The sequence below is a fragment of the Podarcis tiliguerta genome, assembly GCF_965153285.1.
Source record: "Podarcis tiliguerta genome assembly, chromosome: 3".
In the NCBI taxonomy this organism is placed as follows: domain Eukaryota; kingdom Metazoa; phylum Chordata; class Lepidosauria; order Squamata; family Lacertidae; genus Podarcis; species Podarcis tiliguerta.
In genome coordinates this window covers 16,275,187-16,297,559 of record NC_139536.1, presented here as the reverse complement: position 1 = coordinate 16,297,559, position 22,373 = coordinate 16,275,187, and the positions used below count along the sequence as shown (strand labels likewise).

The following is a 22,373-nucleotide window of genomic DNA, read 5'->3' as shown; positions in this document are numbered from 1 at the left end:
AACGTTAATAATAAATTTTATTTGTATCCCACCCTCCCTGGCCAAAGCCAGGCTCAGAGCGGCTAACATCTTATAAATAAGACAATATGCATAATACAATATGCAAATAAAATAACATTCAACATTCATTAAAATAATATAGAATACAGTAATATTAAATATCAGCATTTCAAAATTAAACAGAAATCTACTCTTAACAGTTACAATAAGTAATTTCTAAACTCCGATCATTAAACACAGCAAACCACAGTGCACAACACAATACAATACAAAATGAGAAGCAGAGACTGGAGGGTGGGGCAAGGCAGGTGGAAGGAGGCCTTGCCTGATGGAGTCTCTCCCCTCACAGTTCTTCCTCCAGGACCAGCTTCCTTATGAGAAGTCCCAGGGCCGGAGGGCAGGGGCAAGGCAGGTGGAAGGAGGCTTTGCCTGATGGGGTCTCTCCCCTATAATGTGTTATTACAATGCGACACCATAGGGTGGTGCAGAGCAACCAACACTTGGCAATAGGGAAGCTCTTTTTTTACTGACAAAACAAGATAGGAACATCTTTAATTTACCAATATGCCCAGTAACGTTTTAGAATGATATATCTAATATCGTTCTAATAACGTTTAGAAGGTCAGTGTAGATCCAGCCTAGGAATCCAAATGGCTAGGTTCAAACCAGTCAGCCTAGGCATCAGCTTGGGGCATTTGCTTGGGCCCACAGACAGTACCAAGGCCCACCTGAATGTACCAGGCACCCACTTGCCAATCACCTGATGGCAATAATGGTATCAGGTAATTTGCAGTTGGTCAGTCCTACCCACCACTCAAAGTTCAAAGGCGCTCAAACTCATCTGATTAGCAGTTACAGAAAGCCCCTTTGAAGTCCATTTGCAGCTGTGATTTGGATTGTAACCACAGCAAACAGGCAAAGTAGGGCTCACTGACAGCACCAATCAGTACTAACAGGGAACCCTTTCTGTTAAGTTGTGGGTGAACATATCAGACGACACAGTGATTCTTCAAACAGCTCTTGTTTATTCACAGGCCAGAACAGAACTGAACTGAAGGGTTCAGCCAGCCTGCTTATATAGAGCTCCACTACAATGTAACTGTAACCATTTTCTGTAACTATCCAATCACTGAACCCCCTATTTCAATCCCCTATTTGCATATGTGGACCTGAGTGAAAACTATCTACAGTATCCCCCTGCTGGCCCAGGGTGAGAACTTCAGAACATAACACTTTCCATGCTGTCAGCGAGCCCTGCTTGAAAGGAACTGGTCAGGAGCTCACTATTAACTCTGAATTACTTATTTGTAGCAACATCCTTACCTGCCGCACAGCTGATGTCACACCAGGCATGGGATGCATGGTATTTGACCTCGTAAGCCAAATTTGAGACTCATGCCACCCAGGTGGGCCACAGGTTCATGCATCACCACTGCAAGCCAGATGATGATGCTGGTGACTGCAGTGGTGCCACAGCCACCATGGGTTGCCCAAATGGCAGTAGGTGCAGGGAGGCCCACCCCTTCCCCTCAAAAGTCTGGAGTCAGGCCAAATCCTTGGCATTTCCAGTTAAATGGATCGGCCAGAATAGGGATGAGGAACTTGTGGACGTCCAGATGTTGTTGAACTCCACTCCCACCAAGGCCAGTTGTTGTTGTTACCCTGCCCATCTGGCTGGGTTTCCTCAAAGGTTAGGGATGATAGCAGCTGTAGTCCAGCAACATCTGGAGTCCTATTCCTAAACTAGCAGATGATGAGAACAATCTCTGTCTGAGAGCCTGGAGCACTGCTGCTGCCAGCCAATGTAGATAATACTGGACTAGATGGACCAGTGGTCTGACCTGATATAAAGGCTGCTTCCTGCTCTGTCCTAAGACTCGCTCAGCTCCCTTCCTTCACATTCCTCTGGTCCTGCAATGCAGCACGAGAGAGTCTAACAGAACGTGTTTCTATTATCCTTGGCAAATTCATCTCATCATACCTAGGAATTCGTTTTCTCGCCCTTTCATCAAAAAGGGGGGGGGTGATTTGCAATGAAATATGAAGGTCCCCAGTGCTTATGAAGCTGCATGAATTGCCTGAAGAGGAGACTGCCACTTAAAAGTCTGAGATCCATCGGGGGACTTTGAAAGCCATATACTGCTCCTTTAATTAATCTAGTCGAGATAATATTGGGAGAGCCCCAGCTCCCAATTCTTTTGCACATCTCACAAGGGCTTAGGGAGGAATCTCTCACCTTGCCTGGGAAGAATGAAGCAGCCTGCATCATCTCTCCTGTTGTTCCTTGGCTTCTCAGAAATTAAAATGAGTGAAATTTTAACCCCTTTCTCCTCTTCATACAACAGAAAGATTGAGGGGGAAAGTGTAATCTCTCCACTTTCAGAAAAGATGGATCTTTCCTATTCTATATACAGAATATTAGAAGAGCCAACGGTTAAATGAAATTTTCAAGTCAGACTAAAAAATAAAAGGATTTGACACAAAGATATCAGATTTAGAAAAAGAAATTTTATTAAATAATAATAAAAATGATCAAAAACATATAAATTACTATTGGATTGGAACCTTAAGGACGAGGAGGTGGAGGAAGTGATGGTGAAATGGGCACGCGATTTTGGTTATCCAATTGAGATGGGAAAATGGGAAAAACTATGAAAAACAGATTAAAAATTCACCACGTGCTACCTGATAAAAGAAAACTTTATGAAAATGATCCACAGATGGTACATGACCCCAAGCAAATTAGCCAAAATAAATAAAAATAACAGTAATAAGTGTTGGAGATGTAAACAAAATGAAGGAACCCTATTCCACATGTGGTGTCCCTAAATAATAATAAAAAAATGGGACATGGTTTATGAAGAGCTAAAGAAAATATTAAAACATACCTTTTTAAAGAAATGTGAAGCTTTCCTATTAGGCATTTTAACGATAAACATCCCAAATATAAAAGAGTGTTTCTTTATTTGACAACAGCAGCTAGAATATTAATAGCAAAATACCAGAAAAGTGAGCTAATACCAACAAAAGAATAGTGTGAGTATCTCAAACTAGCCAAAATGACAGAACTAATAAGAAACCACTCAGGTGACAAGGTAAAAAAGGAATGGGTTTGCTTCAAAAACTATTGGACTAAATATGGTTCCAAAAATAATACTTGGTTGTGCTTAGATTAATTTCACAGATATAATGGGGAAAATGATTTGAATAAAGGAATACAGATTATTGGTAACCAATGAGAAGTGTTGAAGCTGCAAAGAGATATAAAGGGAAGTCAATTAACATATCAGGAATTCAAAGAAGTTTGGTGGAACAGGAAGAAAGTGATTGTAAGGAAAGAAAGAAAAGATTATTAATATTAATGTAATTTCTTTCTGGGAGCCTTTTGTACAGTGGTACCTCGGGTTACATATGCTTCAGGTTACAGACTCTGCTAACCCAGAAATAGTATCTCGGGTTAAGAACTTTGCTTCAGGATGAGAACCAAAATCGTGCAGCAGCGGCGCAGCGGCAGGCCCCATTAACTAAAGTGGTCTTCAGGTTAAGAACAGTTTCAGGTTAAGAACGGACCTCTGGAACGAATTAAGTACTTAACCCGAGGTACCACTGTATAGCTATTTAAATTATGGTTTGTATCCTTTGAACAATTGTGTGCATATTTTTAATTTTATTTTATTTTTTTGGTATTTTTTCTTTTATTCTTTTCCTCTCCTTTTTCTGTATTTGAGCGTAATTTCTTATTTACTCTTTTTCTCTCTGCAATTTTCAAAAATGCAATAAAAAAGAAGAGCCAACAGCCTACCAGAAAACCCAAAAGCAGTACCTGAGCACAACACTCTCCCCATTTGTGATTCCCAGCAACTGGTTTTCAGAAACATACCGGTACTGCCTCTGACAGTAAAGGTGGAACATAGCCATTGCGGCTAGAAGCCCACCAGAAAGAAATCTTACGTCAGCACTGGCAAACAGCACAGTATCTTCCTCAGCACCTGAGGGCAGCAGGGTAGCTTTGGGGGCACAGAGAAGGCAACATAGTGCACCTCGCTCTGTTCCCCAACATCTTATTGCTTTTCACTGTCCTTTAGTATCTGCCACCTGAAGCAACTGCCTCACCCTGCCTAAGGGTAGGGCTGGCTTTGCTTCCTTTGCAGCAGGCTCCTTGGAAACATCAGAAATAGCCCCTTTCTTGCCACTTCCAAGCTTCTTGAGAACTCAGCACAAAATGAAGGCAGCTTAGTGGGCCTCAACTGCTCTAGCTGGGTCCCAGCTCAGTGGAAGTACATATATTTTGCCTACAAGAGGTCCCAGTCTCTGCCACTCTAGAATCAATGGGTGCACCATAGACAGTATCAAATTAGGTTAAGTGTGTGTCTTTGTATAAGACAACTTCCTGTGTCCCTAAATTTACTCAGCATGCCTTGTCTCTGCCAGCACACTAGACTATGCAGTCATTTAAAGCCACTGCTGTGAGAACCTCTTAAAGAGTCAGATAAAGATCATGGGTTAAATCAATCAATAAAAACTCCCTTGTAGCTCAGAGTGCAGGCAACTCCTGAGTCTCATCAAGGGCAGGTATCCTTTTTTAAAAAAATGTTTACTAACTGCTACCTGCCATTGTGCCGCTGTGGGTTAAACCACAGAGCCTAGGACTTGCCGATCAGAAGGTTGGCGGTTCGAATCTCCGCGACGGGGTGAGCTCCCGTTGCTCGGTCCCAGCTCCTGCCAACCTAGCAGTTTGAAGCACGTCAAAGTGCAAGTAGATAAATAGGTACCGCTCCGGCGGGAAGGTAAACGGTGTTTCCGTGCGCTGCTCTGGTTCACCAGAAGCGGCTTAGTCATGCTGGCCACATGACACGAAAGCTGTACGCCGGATCCCTCAGCCAATAAAGCGAGATGAGCGCCGCAACCCCAGAGTCAGTCACGACTGGACCTAATGGTCAGGGGTCCCTTTACCTTTTACCTGTCATGAGCTTTTGTTGTAAGGCAGATTACAGATTTAGAACAGGGATGGTCAGATGGTAGTTTGAGATCTATTTGAACATCTCTGGCTGATTTACAGTAAATAAGGATTTCTGACTTTTTGTTGCTTAACAAAATCTACCCCACCCCAAATTAGGCTGCCGAAACAAAGTGTATAGGGAAACTGGGACTGGATTTTTGTGTGTGAAAGGACTGTGAGCTCAGTTCTAGTACTGAAGACACTTACCTGGCTGAAGAGGTGTCCTGTTCTTTCATTAATTTGCACTTGGCTGCTATTAGAACCTTGGGGTTCTAGACAAAAGAAAAGCAGATCCCACAACCTTGAAGGCTACCACCTCTGATCTAGAGTTTTAAAATGTTCTAATTTCTAGTTTCAGCAAGGAAACAATATCGCTTAAAATCCCTTGATAGAATTCGTAATTTTTAGTTGCAGGCAATCCATACTGGTTCATAAACACAAGAGGCATTGCACTTTCGTTGCCATCTTTCTGAAAGGAAAGGAAATGAATTACCAGTTAAAACAAAATCGAAAGGTCGCAGAAAATGAAAGCGCATTCTGGTAGTCAACCCAATCTAGGTCAGGAATCAGGACCTGAAGTGTTAAACAGAATATAAGCCTCATTCATCTGCTGATTTTATACAGATTTCATCCAGCTCTGTGAAAATCAGAAGATTGCTGTGGTGCCAAATTATTCAAACAGATCAGAAATCCTGATAGGGAATTATTGAGCATTTTTGCTCAAGTTCTATCAACCAGCAGAGATAAATCCACCATTCAAATGCCAACACTGCCCTCTAGCGATTAGATGAAATGAATATACATTACTTATTCGTTTTCAATGCCAACTCCTCAGAAGAAGAAGAGGAGTTTGGATTTGATATCCCGCTTTATCTACCCGAAGGAGTCTCAAAGTGGCTAACATTCTCCTTTCCCTTCCTCCCCCACAACAAACACTCTGTGAGGTGAGTGGGGCTGAGAGACTTCAGAGAAGTGTGACTGGCCCAAGGTCACCCAGCAGCTGCATGTGGAGAAGGGAATCGAACCCGGTTCACCAGATTACGAGTCCACCGCTCTTAAACACTACACCACGCTGGCTGGTGTCCAGTCTGGGTCTTGTGTTCCTATGTGCTCAAAGTCCTCCAGCCTGGAATGCCTTCCTCATTCTTTCAAGTAAAGGGAATGTAAGAACATAAGAAGAGCCGGCTGGATCAGGCCAATGGTCCATCTAGCCCAGTATCGTGTGTCCTTGCAGCAGCCAACCAGATTCCTGTTGGAAGCACACAAGCAGGAACTGAGAACGAGATCACTTTCCCCTCCTGCAGTTTCCAGAGCATTGCTATCATCATCATCATCATTTTTATTTGTATGTCGCCTTTCCACAGTTAAAAAAGCGATGCTCAAGACAACTTACAGCATAACAAGATTTTGTTGTTATTGTTGTTGTTTAGTCGTTTAGTCGTGTCTGACTCTTCGTGACCCCATGAACCAGAGCACGCCAGGGACTCCTGTCTTCCACTGCCTCCCGCAGTTTGGTCAGACTCAAGATTTACATAATTACAAAAATCATAAACAATAAATAAACCACATCAAAAAATGCACAACCAAATGGGAAACAATTTCCACATAAATCAAAATCTAAAACTAATACAGCATTAATATCAGTTTAAAATGACATGGGTAAAAAATAGCAGCAATTTAAACAAAAACAAAAAAACAAAATGGAGCCCTCTCTGCCCAGCGGCAGCAGTCCTTTATAGAGCCCATCAGGCCCCGCCCTGGGCCAGGTGGTGAGCGCAGGACTGGGACCCTCAGGCGCTGAACAGGGGAGTCTTCCTGGGTGGTAGCCACAGCTAGTAGCCACATATAGCCTTATCTTCCATTAATCTCAGATATAGGCAAACTCAGCCCTCCAGATGTTTTGGGACTACAACTCCCATCATCCCTGATCACTGGGCCTGTTCACTAGGGATGATGGGAGTTGTAGTCCCAAAACATCTGGAGGCCCAAGTTTGCCTATGCCTGATTTATCTCATCATCTTTTAAAACCATCCCATTTGGTCACTGCCTTCTGTGGTGGTGAGTTCCACACTTTTATCAGTCCTGAATCTTCCAACATTCTGCCTCAAAGAGAGACTGTATATTTCCACATTCCTGTGCTTGAATGGCTTTGATTTAATGGAGGTTCCCATGCACACACATACTAGAACATTCACAGATATTTTTTATAGCAGTTGCAAAACGGTATAGCAGCTTTTGATTTGTGACACTTAGATGGGCAAGGTACTGATTAGACTGGAGGGGTTTGTAGGTTAATAGACACCCCCTCCCCACAAATAAATTCATCACCGGTTACAAATATCCATCTTGCCAGAGTTCAAATTTGGTCTGTCTGTTAACTCTCTGTTGTCAACTGCCAAGAATTTTGAGCTTATGCTGTCTGTGACATCATTCATGACAGCAGAATGTTATGTTTGCCTTCAGCTCCGGTTGTCTCTGTGCCAACAGCAAGGGGTCAGGACTATAAATCCCTCCAACTACAGAGCTATCAATGCAGGAATCTCCAGCAAATTTTATTTTTGCTCTCCCGCCCTATGCCTAATAGTTGTGCGTAGCTGGAAGCCTGCTTGCAAAATTAGTTAGTTCTAATAGATCTCAATGTATGATTCCAATGAATGATCCAAAGTTATTCAATAAATTCACCTCCAACCCTCCCCCCAACCCCTTTCATCAGTTTATAGCATTTTTATAATTCAAATCTGTTATGGTAAAAAAAATTTACCGTAACAGAACCCCTTTTGAAATGTTATCTCTGGATTATTCTTCCAAGTTTCTTTGGCCTTTCCTAGGTAGAGGTTGTTGGTTCATCAATTACCATATTTTTTGCTCTATAAGACTCACTTTTTCCCTCCTAAAAAGTAAGGGGAAATGTGTGTGCTTCTTATGGAGTGAATGCAGGCTGCGCGGCTATCCCAGAAGCCAGGACAGCAAGAGGGATTGCTGCTTTCACTGCGCAACAATCCCTCTTGCTGTTCTGGCTTCTGAGATTCAGAATATTTTTTTTTTCTTGTTTTCCTCCTCCAAAAACTAGGTGCGTCTTGTGGTCTGGTGCGTCTTATAGAGCGAAAAATGTGGTAATTTTACTGGGCAGGGGGCAGTGTCAGATAAGCTCTACTCATTCCCAAGCACTTCCCCTATGATAAAAGTGAATATAGCCCCAATATTTAAGTATTACCTGCCATGTTGATCCACCTTGCCAGAGTTCAGACATGGTTAACTCAGTTAACTGCTTCTAAGTCTACCAAGACTTTTGAGCATAACCTGTTTGTGACATCATGCGTGACATCAGAATGTCCATGTTTGAATGCTGCCCAGGCCGTCACCATGCCAACAGGGGTGGCCAGTAAACCTCTGCAACTAGAGAATCAATCAGCCTGACTATCCAATACCTGTGGGTTATTGTTTATGATTTCTTTATCCTTTTTATTATTCAGGAATAACTGGTCCTCCAAATAATTTTAATCAGTATGAATATTCAGATCTACAATTTCCAGAGTTCCCTGAGAAGAGGGATTGGCTGTTAAACCCCTCTAAGAATTGTAGCTCTGTGAGAGGAACCAGGTCTCCTACCAACTTTTGGCTCCCCTAATAAACTACATCTCCCAAGATCCTTTGGGGGAAGTAATTACTTTTAAGTGCAGCACAAAACCTTTCTGAACCAGTACAGTACTAGGCTAGCCACCCACCAGCTGGCAGTGTCTTTCAGTTCTGCATTAAACTCTATGGAACTCAGGACTTCTGCGTAGGCATGCATAGGATGGCAGCATGGCACAGTGGTTAGAGTGGACTATGACCAGGGTTCAAATCCTAACTGGGCTACAAAGCTCACGGGGTGACCTTTGGGGGCCAGCTGCTGCCTCTCAGCCTAACCTACCTCACAGGGTTGGTGGGGGAGGATTAAACGAGGATTAAGAAAACCATGTTTTCTGCCCTGAGCTGCTTGGAGAAAAACGGTGGGATATAAATGCAGCAAACAGATAAATAAAGGCTGCACTTTCTAAAGCTCTTTTTTTAAAAAAATAGCCCCAAAGAAGCAAATAGTGGTGGGTATGGATCAAAGGAAGTCATAGTCCCCATCTATTCTGCCTTGGTCAGACCACACCTGCAATATTGTGTCCTGTTCTGGGCGCCCAAATTTAATAAGGCTATTGAAAAGCTGGGACATGTGCAGAGGAGGGCAACTGAGATGATCTGGAAACCCAGCCTTATGAAGGAGCTTTCAAAAGAGGAGACTGAGAGGAGATATGATAGCCATCTTCAAATATCCCCTGGAAGAGGGAACAAGCTTCTTTTCTCCTGCTCTGGAGGGTAGAACTCGAACTCATGGCTTCCAGTTACAAGAAAGGAGGTTCCGACCCAACATCGGGAAGGACTTTCTGACGGTAAGAGCTGTTTTGACTCCCTCGGGAGCTTGCCGACTCTCCTTCCTTGGTGGGTTTTAAGCAGAGCTTGGCTGGCCATCTGTCAAGGGTGCTCTCAGCAGAGATTCCTGCATCGCCGGGGGTTGGGCTAGATGACCCTCGGGGAACCCTAATTCAAAGTGAAGGGCGGCCAAGGCTCCTTCCACCCCAGAGGGGGAAAACATGGCGGAGCCACCGCCTCCTCTGGGAAGGGATGAAACCAAACAAGGCGGGGACTTCTCCCCCCTTCCCCTAAGGAAGCGAAGCGGCGCGGCAAAGGAGAGCCCCGGCGGCCTTCCTCGCCTCTGGCCTGTAGGAGGCAAGCGGCTCCCGGCGCCTGGGCGGAAGAAGGCGGGCTCTCGGCGGGGCCGCGATGGCTGACGAGGGCGGGCAGCCTCCGCCGAAAGGGCCCTGCTGCCGCGCCGGCCTCCCCGCGCGCTATTTCTGCACGGCGGGCCGCGGGATGGAGCCTTTCCTGCTGAGGGAGGTGCGGACTCGGCTGGACGCCGCGCAGGTGAGGCCCTCCGGCCGGGCTGCGAGGAAAGTCCGGCGAATCCCTTTGGACCGAGAGCCTCGCTCTGCCTCCTTGCCGGCGGAGAGGAGGATGGGTGCCTAAACACGCTCCCTTTGTGACTTCGGAAAGGCGGTGCAGACGAGCGAGCTGTCCCGGGGTTAGGTTGCTTCGTCTGCACGGCCAGGGCCGGATTGACGTGTAAGCTAAACACTCTCTTGGCCCCACTCTCTTGCCCAGTGGCGTAGCGTGGGTTGTCAGCACCCGGGGCAAGGCAAGTAATTTGCGACCCCTAACCCATGGATTTGCGCACCCTAACCTAACCCTAACCTCCAGATGTTGCGCCCGGTGTGGCCGGCCCCCCCTGCACCCCCCACGCTACGCCACTGCTCTTGCCCCCCTCCCAAAATGTAAAGGTAAAAAAAAACTAGATGTACATTTCCAAAATATAAGATAAAAAGCAAATAAAATAAAAGCTACATACAGTGGTACCTCAGGTAACATACGCTTCAGGTTACAGACTCTGCTAACCCAGAAATAGTACCTCGGGTTAAGAACTTTGCTTCAGGAGGAGAACAGAAATCGTGCTCCAGCGGCGCAGTGGCAGCAGGAGGCCCCATTAGCTAAAGTGGTGCTTCAGGTTAAGAACAGTTTCAGGTTAAGAACGGACCTCCGGAACGAATTAAGTACTTAACCCGAGGTACCACTGTATAATGAAAGCTCCAGGCAAACTTCCCTGGGAAAGTGTTAAGGTGCCAGTCCACCCAATGTCTGCATCCCAGTCATAACTGGGACTATGACTTCATCCTAGCAGTGTAACAATAAAACGGCTGGCACATTTGCAAGGCTAAGCAAAGGTCCACTGTGGTTTCAAATCCCATGTGGCTTCAGCCCATTTTATTAGTGTTGTGAGCTGCTTTGAGGACTAAAGTAGAAGAGCAGGGTATAAATCAACTGGCTAAATCATAATAAACAAATCATTTATGGGCAATTCCATTTTCAGATTTACTATATAATCAGTGTACATTCTCTGTCAAGGTGGAATATGTATCGGGAAAAGTCTTCTTCACCTCCAGCGCAGAGCTGAGTATGCTGAAGGAGCTGAAGTCTGCGGAGCGGTTGTTTTTGCTGCTGAATAAATATCCTCCACTTTCCATCTCTAGAAATAAAGGTAAATTATTATTTTTTTACTGTAGTCTTGTGGGTTTGCCTCGTGCAGGCCTATCTCCTGTAACCTTCCACAGCGAGAAAGGCTACCCTATAACCTTCCTGCCTCTTTCTTAAAAGGAGTCAGTGCTGAGTAGCTTTGGGGTTCAATGTGGTAAGCGGTCGTTCAGATTCCTGCTCAGCTATTTATTTTTCAGAGCTTGCATCTTGCCCTTTATCTGTAGACCTCGGGGCAGGTTATAACCGAGAAAGTAAACACAACAAGCAATACTAAAAACTGCTAAACCTGTCCGTTCAGTGAATTTTGTGGACCAGGACTGTTTTTCATCGAAGGCCTGTCCAAAAAAAAATTGCACGTTTTTGGTTAATCTGCTCTTCCATGCTCTGCTTTTCCCTTTTCTTTAAACACACTTTTTACCACTGAATTGGACCAAATGGCAAACCGAATTGCCGTTTGGTCCAATTCAGTGGTAACCACCTTGTGTCTTCCTGGGAGAAAGCGGTGGGACAAACCCAGAGTGTACACTTGCTGGGCAGATACAGCTTGCCTTTCAGGTGCTCATCCAGCTTCAGCTGCTATTCATCCCAAGTGAACAGCACGTTACAAGGCAAGTTACAGGTTACTGGTGGTGCCATCACAGCCATCAGCAGCACAGACCCATATTCTGGCTCCTGAGGGTTCTCCTGAGCAGTTCATTGAGGTCAGACAGGTCCTTGGCTAGCTGCTGGATCTTGGGTGAGGATTCTTGGGGGGGTATCATCTAGAGGAGCTTTCCCAGTGTGCTTCACTGGGAGCTCAGGTTCTTGGCTGCTGCTGTTGCAGCACTGTAGGCAGATATGGTACTGAGCCAGCTCACAGGCAACATGGCCATCGCAGCAGCTCCAGGAGGTGGTAGGAAGGAGCTGCCAGGGGCTTCCTCTGTCTTCAGCATGCAAGCTGCAGAGGGCCCCAAAGGAACTAACTCTCTAGCCAAGACATCTCTCTGGTGTACTTGGACAGGTGGACACTATCTCAAGACCTCACTTACCTAAGTGGGTTGTTGTGAAGCTTAAGATGCTGCTCGGCGCTCATTGGAATAAGGACGAGATGCGTATTCAATAAATAGGGAAATTGAAAGGGGCCTATCATAGCAAGTCCCTGCTCCCCTCTCCCTTTCAACCCCATTTTGAATAAAAATTGTGTTGAATGTCTAGGGCAGAGCTTTGCAAACGTTTCCTAGCACACTTTTTAGACATCATTTCGCGACACAGTAATTCAGTTTTACTAGCAAACAGGAGGTTAAACTTCCTTCCAGCCCCGGGAGCAGTGCAGGGAGAGTTCACACAACACACCTGCACACTGCAGCTGACACACTAACGTGCTGTGATGCATGGTTTGGACAACCCTGGTCTAGGGTAGTGTAGGCCTCCTTTCTTTTTACCTTGCTTGTTTAGCCCATATTGCTCATGAACATTTAGGCAACCACATGGGAGCATTAGATCTACACAGGCGTACATGTGGGATTCTAGAGTCTGAGCTGTATCTTCAGCAAGATGTATGAACTAGTATACCATCATCATCACACCTTGACACATCTCCGGGATCCCATGCAGCTGGTGTTTGAGGAATAGACCCCCTTTTTTGAAAACAGAAAACAGTGATTTGATAGCTTTCAGTGTTATTTGCTTAATTAAGAAGTAAGAAAGCCCTTATTATTTTAGTCAAAAGCAGGAATGAAAACATTCATTTGTTCTCCAAATAGCTAAAACATAACTATAGGCTTCATACAAGTTTAACACCTACTTAAAAATAATAGCACAATCCTAGCTATGATTACCCCAAAGGAAGTCACACAGAATTTCAATGGGACTTATTCCCGTGTATTTGGGTGTAGAATTGCAATCTAAGCTTGCTTGAATGTTTCTCTTGAACACAAGCTCTCCAGCTGATTAAGGCAGCTTAGTGGCTTTCTGGTTCTTAGGTTTGGTTCTTAGGTCTTAGTATGCCAGGCCCAGGAAGGAGGAAAGTGGCTTGCTAGGCAAAGTCTGGCGGATTAGATAAGATGGGGAGGAAGCATGGGTCTTAGGAGAGAAAAGTATTGCGTTCCCTCACCCCCCCTAAGAAAACAGTCCTTGGAATATATTCCATAATACTTCAAAATATACAGTTTATTGTTATGTGCTATTTATGTGTTAAAGGTTACATGAGTTTAGGTTCTTCATTTCTTTTAGGCAGAGTAATTCACGACATTCAAAAACTTGTAACTGAGACTCCCAGGCACTGGCTGGATATGGTTACTCTTTGGAGAAGTCTTCATTGCCAGGAGGTGAAAGAAGAAAACAGGTGTGAAGAACGTCCAGACTCCCAGAAACGGAAGCTGGAAGAGGAGGGCAGCATCCAAAATAAAAAACAGAAGAGAGAACTAATATCGGAAACAGTTTCTGGTGAAACTCAAATAGAAAACCAACAGAGCTGTAACACCTCCGAGGTTCATAACAGCAACGGCTTGTCTTCGGGCAGATCGGTTTTGGAAAAGACTCCTGAACTTACTCAAGAGAAATCTGGCGAGAGCAGCAGTTGCTTCAGCTTCAGAGTTTCCTGCCGCTGTAGTGGAGCCCTTGCAAAAATATTTACTGCTCAGGTTTGTTTGGCCACTGTGAGAACAGGATGTGGGACTAGATGGGCCTCTGGTCAGAATCCAGCAGAGCTATTCTTATGTTCTTATCTACAAACAAGATGCATGCAGCTGCTTTTAACACAATCCCAACATACAGCATCAGGGTGCTAATGAAATAGTTAAATGTTCCTGATTGTGTGCTGCCAGCCCAGATTATTATGCAGGCGGCTGAGAGTTTATTTCTTCGTTATGCATAATCAGTAGTCATTAAGTTTTCTGAATGGCAGACGCATAAGGAAAAAATAGCACTGCTTGAGTGGGCTGTATAGGAATCATTAGCATTCTGCATCCTAAATAATATTTTTAAAAGCAAGCTGAGCTTTACAGACTTGTCTTCTGTACCATCTTTTGGAACTTCTATTAATTGGCAAAGGTGTGTGTGTGTGTGTGTGTGTGTGTGTGTGTGGAGTGCTGAATTACGCTTGATTATCCATACTCGAGATAAATTTCAAGACTGCTATTCTGAAGGTTTGGTTATCAAGCAAAAATAACGTCTTGTCTTGTAAAGCAGAACGCTCTTAGTAGATGTTGATGAGAGCGTGGAAGAAGCAATTAATTCCGTTCTTTGAACTCTTTTTCAAAAATGTCTTCAGTTTGGAAGAATATTCCATGAAATAATTGCTTCCTCCAAGTAATTATGGATTGTGTCATTTCATGATTTCAGTCCTTAACGTGGACTACGCTACATAGAACTTATCGGGAGTTGCTTCAAGGAAGGCATGCATAGGTTGAGACTGCAAGATCTTTTGGCCCCGCACCATGGTCAAGGGTGATGGGAACTGTTTCTAACATAACAAGATACGGAAGTCACCAGATTAGCTTCCACTGATCTCAGCCTAACCCGTCTTCTTTTCTTCCTGGCCATTTTAAGTTTCAGGAGCAATTTGTCATGCCACATGCTCAGGTCTCTCTCATTGCTGATTTCTCTTTTCAGGAGATGGGGAGGATAATTGGAACAGCTCTTATGAAGAATTTTGGATGGAAAGCAGATTTGAGGAATCCTGACATAGAGGTAACAAAGTTAATACGGTGGTACCTCGGGTTACATACACTTCAGGTTACAGTCTCTGCTAACCCAGAAATAGTGCTTCAGGTTAAGAACTTTGCTTCAGGATGAGAACAGAAATTGTGCTCCTGCAGCACAGCGGCAGCGGGAGGCCCCATTAGCTAAAGTGGTGCTTCAAGTTAAGAACAGTTTCAGGTTAAGAACGGACCTCCGGAACAAATTAAGTACTTAACCCAAGGTACCACTGTACATTGAAATTTGGGTAATCTCTGTGGATTCTTGGTCCTCAGATAAAGGTCTTGATCTGACTAAGTTGAACTTATTTGTACACTGAAGTTCCTCTGAAAGTCCCTTTGAGATTCGGCTTTGGGAATCAAACCAATGTGTCCTTCTAACCCAGTATGCTGTCTCCAACAGTGGAAAGATCCAGGTACCTTAAGAGGTTTTTAACACAGCAAGGTACTAATAAAACACAGTGATCCTGCAATAACCAGTCTCTGGATGCTTAATGTCTGAAGACCTTCAACCAGTTGGCAGTTATGAGATTCTCTGATTTATGAATGGCAGCCCTGTGGAAATTTTATATTTTATAAATTCACTTAAATATGCTAGAATTAATGCACAGATCTGTACCTGCAGCACCGCACTCTAAAGGGGGAATCTTTGCCACCTGGGTAAGAATAACCCTTTTGATTTCTTTTAAAAGCAGGGATGTTACTAGACTATCATTGCCATCATCCCTAATAAAAGTTTCTGATCAGCAACATCCAGAGTTGTTTTAAAATTAGTCTTATTCTGTAATTCACCTAACAATAAGCAAAGACGAAAGAGCAAAGATAATGAGTTTTTAAATAACTTCAAAGCAGGATAAAGAGCATGCTAGCTGGATATCTAAAAGGGGAGTTACATGCATAAAGGTCTGCAAGGAGTAGTGAAATCTCATACGCAAGAAGTTGCACAAGGGAGTGGTGATTTAATCAGAATTTTAATACTAAGGAGCCAAGAAGGAGAATTGAAAGAAAGCAAAGAAATTAGATATGGAAGAGGACAAATCTGTGAAGATGCTTTAATCTCAGAAGTTTAAACAAAATGCAACAATAAAGGAAGCCTGTGAAGAGAATAAAGATTAAAGCAAAAAGAAAGAAAAATGAACAAAAAAAATTAAAAGAGAGAGAAGAGGCTTAAACCAGAAGAAACAGGATAAGCAGACATTTCAATTATCAACAAAGGATAGAATGAAAAACTGAATATGAACTGTAGTAGAATCAATAGATATAAGACAAATTTTAGACTATAAAACTGATACCTTGATAGTTCATGCTTGTGGAAGTGCTTTTTTTATTTTTACATTTTTCATATATATTTTCCTTACAGAATTTACAGCCCAGCCCTACAGACTTCCTGTCAAAACCCTGTGCTAAACTCCCATGGATGGTGTAGTGCTGTCTTTGAAACAGCTAATGCCACTCTCAGCCAGGCAGAAACAAATGAGGAGTTCAGCACTGCATTGGGTTCTTCTCCACAATTCTTCCTCTGTTCTTCAGACCTCAGCACCAGTATAAATATATGCACTAGCAGAGATGCACCATGGTGCAACCTCAGATCTGCACAGCTGCAACTTCCGTGCAAATCTGACTATTCCAGGGATTGCCTTTGCCCACAAGGTGTACCTATTTGATACAGATAGTCCCCAGTATAATAACTTTTGTATGAGAATCAGATTGCTTGCTAGTTTAATTTTATTTTTTTTAATACCATTGAAAATATCATTGAGATAGGACATTTGAATATATATATTCAAATCGGCTAAAGCTGAAAATGCAAGTAACTTTTCATTGTAATATTCCATTGCCTTTCAGATCTTTGTGCATCTAAATGACATTTACTCTGTGATTGGGATTCCTGTTTTCAGGTAAATACTGCATTAAAAACTACAGTTCAGAGTCCAAAAGGACACTTTTAATTGAAGTAAATTTCTGAGGGGTTACTGTGTTTCCCTGTTGTATATAATCAACAAAGAGTCCCATGGCACCTTAAAAACTTGACATTTTAATTGTGGCATGAGGCTTTATGAATTACCTCCCCCTTAAATCAGATCTGTGGACTGTTATTCTCAGTTGACTGATGGAGTAAAATAATATACATATACACTGGTGCAGAGTGCGGAAATTCTAAGCAGTAGGACCAAACTGCCATGAAACGCAAAGAGTAACTGTGAGATTGTTGCATTTCTCTGCAGAGCCCTGATTAGATGTATGCAAGATAAGAACAGGCTGGTATAGCAGCAGTCACTGTGATGGAACTGTTGTTCTTGCTGACAATAAGAAGGGAGACAATTACTTTAGTGGAAAAGATCTTTCCAATTTCAGTTCAAAAGACTTCTGAATTAAAGTATGGTGACTTGTGAGGTCAGCTCCAGAATGTTCTGGGGTGTTTAAATGTGACCAGTGACTGCTGTCTTTTGCATTTCATCATGGACTTTTGGTCCTGCTGTTTGCAAAGTTATTTTCCTTCCTCTGTACCCATGTGTGTATATCTGTTTATCTAGACAATTTTCCACTGGTTCTTCGGGGCTATCTCCCCATCTGTTCTAGTCCTAAGTACTTAACAACAATATTGTCATTTGTCTCTGTATCTTAAACAAGATTTGCCACCAGCTTATTCACAAATTTGAAGATTTGGGGATAAAAACTTCTTATCTATTTGGAATAACAATAGCGCATAGTTTTAGAGTTTGAGTATATTAGAATTCTGTGTGTGAGAGAGAGATACATTTTAATATGGTGTTTTGTTTGCAGACTTCCCTTGGCAAGCAGATCATATATCAAAACAGCTGGGTTGCGATCTACCGTTGCCTGGGCTATGGCATCCCTTGCTGAAATCAAGGTAATCGGCCAAGTAGAGTTTTAGTTGCTCTGTGGTTACCAAGCAGTTCTCAGTAACCAGAATCTTGCCACTGGAAGTATTTTAAATGCAAGCGAGAGCTTGTGTAGAATCGTGGAATGGCTAAGGTGGCAGTCAGCGTCCTGTTTACTTGGGAGTAAGCCCCAATGAGCTCAAGCAGACTTAATTTCTGACTGAACACACACAAAATGGTGCTGTGTTTGGAGCTGTTTCTGCTTGGCTCCAGCCCCCAAGTGCATCATGGGAATCATAATGAATACTCTAAACCAGCAGCGGGGAACCCATGAGCCTCCAGATGTTTCTGGGCTCCCAACACCACATTCCTTCTCCATTGGCCATGCTGGCTGGGCTGATGGGAGTTGGGAATCCCTCAACTGCTGGAGGGCCGCCAGTTCGCCAGCCCTGCCCTACACCATTGTTCTAAGGATTGCTGAAAAGGAACTATTAATGAAGGTATGGAAAAGAATTCATCAGTGCCCCACAGGCAACAAGATACAGTGGTGCCCCGCAAGACGAATGCCTCGCAAGACGGAAAACCCGCAAGACGAAAGGGTTTTCCGTCTGCAGAGGCGCTTCGCAAGACGAATTTCCCTATGGGCTTGCTTCGCAAGACGAAAAATGACGAAAAAATTTGAATTTTTTTTCCGCTCCAAAACCCCTTATTTTGAATCGCTAAGCTGCTAAAAGCATTTTAGCAGCAAAACCGCTAATCTCCCAAGCGTTAAAAAGCCGTTTTTAGCCCTTAAAATGTCAATAGCGCTAATAGCGCTACTCCGTCAATGGGCTTGCTTCGCAAGACGAAAAAACCGCAAGACGAAAAGACCCGCGGAACAGATTCTTTTCGTCTTGCGAGGCACCACTGTATAAGTATTATTGGGTCAGATACTTTTAAGCATGTTTGTAGATTGGGCTACATGAGTTTACAGCATGCCTTTCAGCTGCAATAGCTCCATTTTTACTAATTTCACACAGTGCCCCAACTATGCAGAATGCTTTGCCATTCCCTTGCTATTGATGCTAGCAATATATGAGAATTGTAGAGCAATTTCACAGACAGGGGCATGGGGTTCAGATATAGTCAGTTGCCCAAGGTGACCCACTGATCCTGCAACTAAGGCAGGACTTCAGTCCATGCTTCCTACATCTTTGTTGTGTACAACAGCATCGTCTGTATTCCATGTCTGTTCTCGTGGTTTATTCCAAATGACCACAGCATTGACCAGAGGAGCCTAACCATGTAAAGCTCAGTCTTTGTTTCTTGCTTCCTTTAATTTGGTAGATAGGATCTTTGCACCAGAAGACAGATTTCCTAATGTCTTGACAGATGGAATAGTGTTGTGTTTGCTTTTCTTTCTTTTTCTCTCCACAGCCTGGTGCATTTGTACTGGATCCTACATGTGGGCTAGGAACAATCCTCCTCGAAGCAGCGACCGAATGGCCTGTAAGCTCCGTCATAACAGCAAGTGTGATGTCTGGCCACAGATGGCATTGCAGTCTCTTGTGGCCAAATCTGTAAATAATGAACCTCTAATGTGCAGTAGCGGGGCTGAAAATTAGGTTCCAAAATTTCTCTCTAGAAAATATGTTGACTTTTAGCTTAGGCGTTCATGCTAATACAAACTGCTGATTCCTTCTAGCTTGTGATTCTGCAGTTGGTGGTGTTAGTATGCCTAATTCTCAGTGATTATTTTGATAATTTATGAGGATTTTAAAAAACTGATGTAAATGTTTGTTTTTTCTCTTCAGAATGTGCATTATTTAGGGACTGACATAAGTGATTCACAATTAGAAGGAGCCTACACTAATATTAAAGCTGCAGGCCTAGTGGATAAAATCGGGTTACTGAAAGCTTCTGTGACAGGTAAGAGCTGGCAAGGGTATCTGCAGTACTATACAAATCAATTTATTGCTTTATATTTCCTTTATTGTAATTGAAACGATGATTTGTGACTGCATCAAATACTTTGTGATGCCTTGTAGTCAGCTGTTAGTCCCTAATTAGAGTTATTATATACAAAGGAGAATAATGGCTGAGCATTTCACATGCTTAAATATCTAAATATCTCATAGCATTGCCATTTCAGTCGGAAAGCATTGATGTTGTTCTTGCGGACATCCCCTTTGGAAAGAAGTTCAAAATAACAAAAGACATGATCTTACTGCAGGACGTTTTTCAAGAAATCGAAAGGTATGTGCGTGCTGATATCTGAGGCACAAGAACTGCTACTGCAGATTGAGATCTGCTAATGGTATTGCATGCTAAACAAAGGAAAGTCACATTTCAACGTGGCCATGTTACCTACTAGATGAAGTTGAGAATTTAAAACAGGGAGATAAAAATCATGTTGCCAGTAGTCCTCAGTTGCTTTTAAAAGGCCATGAGTGATTTTAGAATAAACATCTCTAAGATTTGTCATGACTGCCGTATTGTTAGCCTCTGTACACTGAAAAGTCTTCTGCTGAATCAATAAATATTGTAGCTGCACAAGGATATTAATAACTATCCTCTGGTTGTTCCCTTTCAGGGTGCTTTGTGGTGGAGGGATTGTTGTGCTGCTACTTAGTCAAGAGCTCTACAAGCGCCTCTCTGGTGACATTGCCAGCAGTCTAGGTACTAAGAACTGCATCCCTGCAAGTCCTTGCAAACAAAGTACCGTGATGTTAGTCAGCAACACCAAAGGAAACAGCATTGGCCCCACGACTGTTCCCCTATCAACTCAAGAGGCAGAGAGAGAAGACACCACCGATAAAAAGATGACTTTTGGCTCACTGGTGCTGGTGGAATCCTTGGAAGTTAGCCTTGGCAAAACAGGTGCATTCATATGCAAGTATAAGAAGGTAACAGGAGGTTTTGCAAGAAGTTAGCAGCATTCAGCAAGTGTGCATGAAGCAGTTTGGAGCTTCTGCTTTGAACCATGTGGATCTGGAGGAGCTGAGCTTTGGTGAGCCCAGAGCTCAGCCATCAGAATTGCCTTAGCTTCCATACCTCCAGTGGGCCCCAAAGGTATGCAGCAAGGGTCTCTAAATGTGAAGGCCTTTGGCCAAATCTAGGCCTTTAAGGATGCTTAATTCCTTTTCCAATCTAGATAGAAAAGAGGCCTGGAGAAGGTGTGGTTAGTGTAAACAGGGCTTGCTGGCAGGCAGCTTTATTAAGGATGTGGTGCAGGTTCACCCCTAGGAAAGTAAGTTGCCAACCAGGAGCTGATATAGCATGCCTGATAAAGGAGTTGGTGGCAGTCCTTGGTGCTTACATGGGACCATTTTGCCACAATAGGGTGGGGCTCAAGGCAGGCTGTGACATTGTGCTGGCAGAAAGGGGCATGGTGCCCTATTTTGTGTGCCGCAGTGCTGACGCTGTAAATCACAGGGGTGCAAAAAGTCTGCCTTTTTTGAGAGCAGACGTGTGGCTTATAAGTGCATCTCCTGTGTCTTTAAAAAAATCCGGACACAGCTGTAGTCTGGCCGCTTTTGACCACGACACGTTAATTTCCATGCTTGACAGTGCATTATACATAAGCCAAGTGCGGGAGGAATTTAAGGTGACTGTTCCATCAGTGCAAGAATTTCGGAGTGTTAGATGGAACAGTTCCCTTTTCTCTCTCCCCCCCCCCCCCAGCACTCTGCTCCTGATCACCCCTTGGAAGTGCACTGAAAAGGAGAGGGTGAAGCTCCGTTGCACAGGGCTTGTGCTGATTGGGCTCATTGGACTCCTACCCTTTATGCTTGCACTAATTTTAATTGCTTTGGAAGAAATGGCTTCCTTCCCCCCCCCCCCCCCCGTTTCATAAGTAAACCAAAATAAACCTGACTGGAAAATTCCAGTATGCTTTTCAGAATGGTGTAAAATTCCAGTGATGTTATTCAGAAAGGTGCAAAGTAGTATAGCCACATAACTGGAGACAGAGTTTTTAACTCGTGGTTGTATTTTTGTCTTAAACTTACATGATGGTTTAAGAAGGACCCATTTCCAAGTCACTCACTTGGAAATTTTTACAAACACTTTCAACGGAAGTTCTACCACAAAACTTTTTTTTAGACAAAGAGGCTGAGGTTGTACAACAGATGTTACTTCCAACAATATTAAATGTCATATAATCGTTTTTGTACAATTAAACTCGTTTATACATGGCATTTGGCTTCGTATGAAATACAAAATGTATTTCAGAGAGATACATTAAAAGCAGGAATCTAGCTACCGCAGAATAGTCAAATGAGTAGTTAAAACTTTTTCTACTGCAGGGACTGCTAGTGGCATTTTGGTTTACTGAAGAGGTCCCCCTCCCGCACTCTGGAAGTCATTCCCCTTCAGCTCCTTCCCTACATTACTGCTAAAACAAATTGCCCATCCACTTACAACATCAGAACTCTTCACAGTCTCTCACACAATACCATTCGGTAACCACTAAAGATACCCAAAGGAGAAGGTTTATTTCACTTAAAGTCTAAAGTATTTTACAGTGCAATCTTATACGTGTTAACTCAGAAGTAAGCCCTACTGAGTTCAATTGGGCTTACCCCCAAGTAAGTGGGTATAGGATTACAACCTAAGACTGGTCAAGGGTTATAGGGGAATAGGGTTGAGATTTGGGGAGTTGTGGTTTTTTTTGTTGTTGTTGTTGTTGGTTGTTAATTACCTTATGTACAAACCTCTGCTAAATAAAACAGCCCTACATTGTCAACGCAGGTTTCT

General features: G+C 43.3%; 1 protein-coding gene across 3 annotated transcripts; it reads left to right on the top strand.

The window, feature by feature from the left end:
* Positions 1 to 8,356: 8,356 nt before the first annotated feature.
* On the top strand, positions 8,357 to 22,362 carry THUMPD2 (THUMP domain 2 tRNA and snRNA guanosine methyltransferase). 3 transcript variants are annotated; one of them, XM_083433106.1, is made up of 11 exons: positions 8,357 to 8,429; positions 9,134 to 9,420; positions 10,988 to 11,120; positions 13,328 to 13,737; positions 14,708 to 14,785; positions 16,639 to 16,691; positions 17,578 to 17,665; positions 19,053 to 19,124; positions 19,430 to 19,544; positions 19,754 to 19,871; positions 20,209 to 22,362. In XM_083433106.1, the coding sequence occupies exons 2-11, from the start codon at positions 9,283 to 9,285 to the stop codon at positions 20,546 to 20,548; spliced, it is 1,545 nt and encodes a 514-aa protein (XP_083289232.1). In that variant the 5' UTR covers positions 8,357 to 8,429; positions 9,134 to 9,282; the 3' UTR covers positions 20,549 to 22,362. The 3 variants fall into 3 exon arrangements, with proteins under 3 accessions (XP_083289232.1, XP_083289231.1, XP_083289230.1); XM_083433105.1 differs by having other exon boundaries at positions 8,411 to 8,991; XM_083433104.1 differs by lacking the exons at positions 8,357 to 8,429; positions 9,134 to 9,420 and adding an exon at positions 9,477 to 9,952.
* The last annotated feature ends 11 nt before the right edge of the window (positions 22,363 to 22,373 follow it).

What these genes read in the sequence shown, in the direction of transcription:
- THUMPD2 (XM_083433104.1), top strand. Translation starts at nt 9,812, where the DNA reads ATGGCTGACGAGGGCGGGCAGCCTCCGCCGAAAGGGCCCTGCTGCCGC. An exon ending in ATTGGGATTCCTGTTTTCAG is followed by an intron (nt 16,692 to 17,577) that starts GTAAATACTGCA and finishes TTTTGTTTGCAG; the next exon opens with ACTTCCCTTGGCAAGCAGAT. An exon ending in CATCCCTTGCTGAAATCAAG is followed by an intron (nt 17,666 to 19,052) that starts GTAATCGGCCAA and finishes TTCTCTCCACAG; the next exon opens with CCTGGTGCATTTGTACTGGA.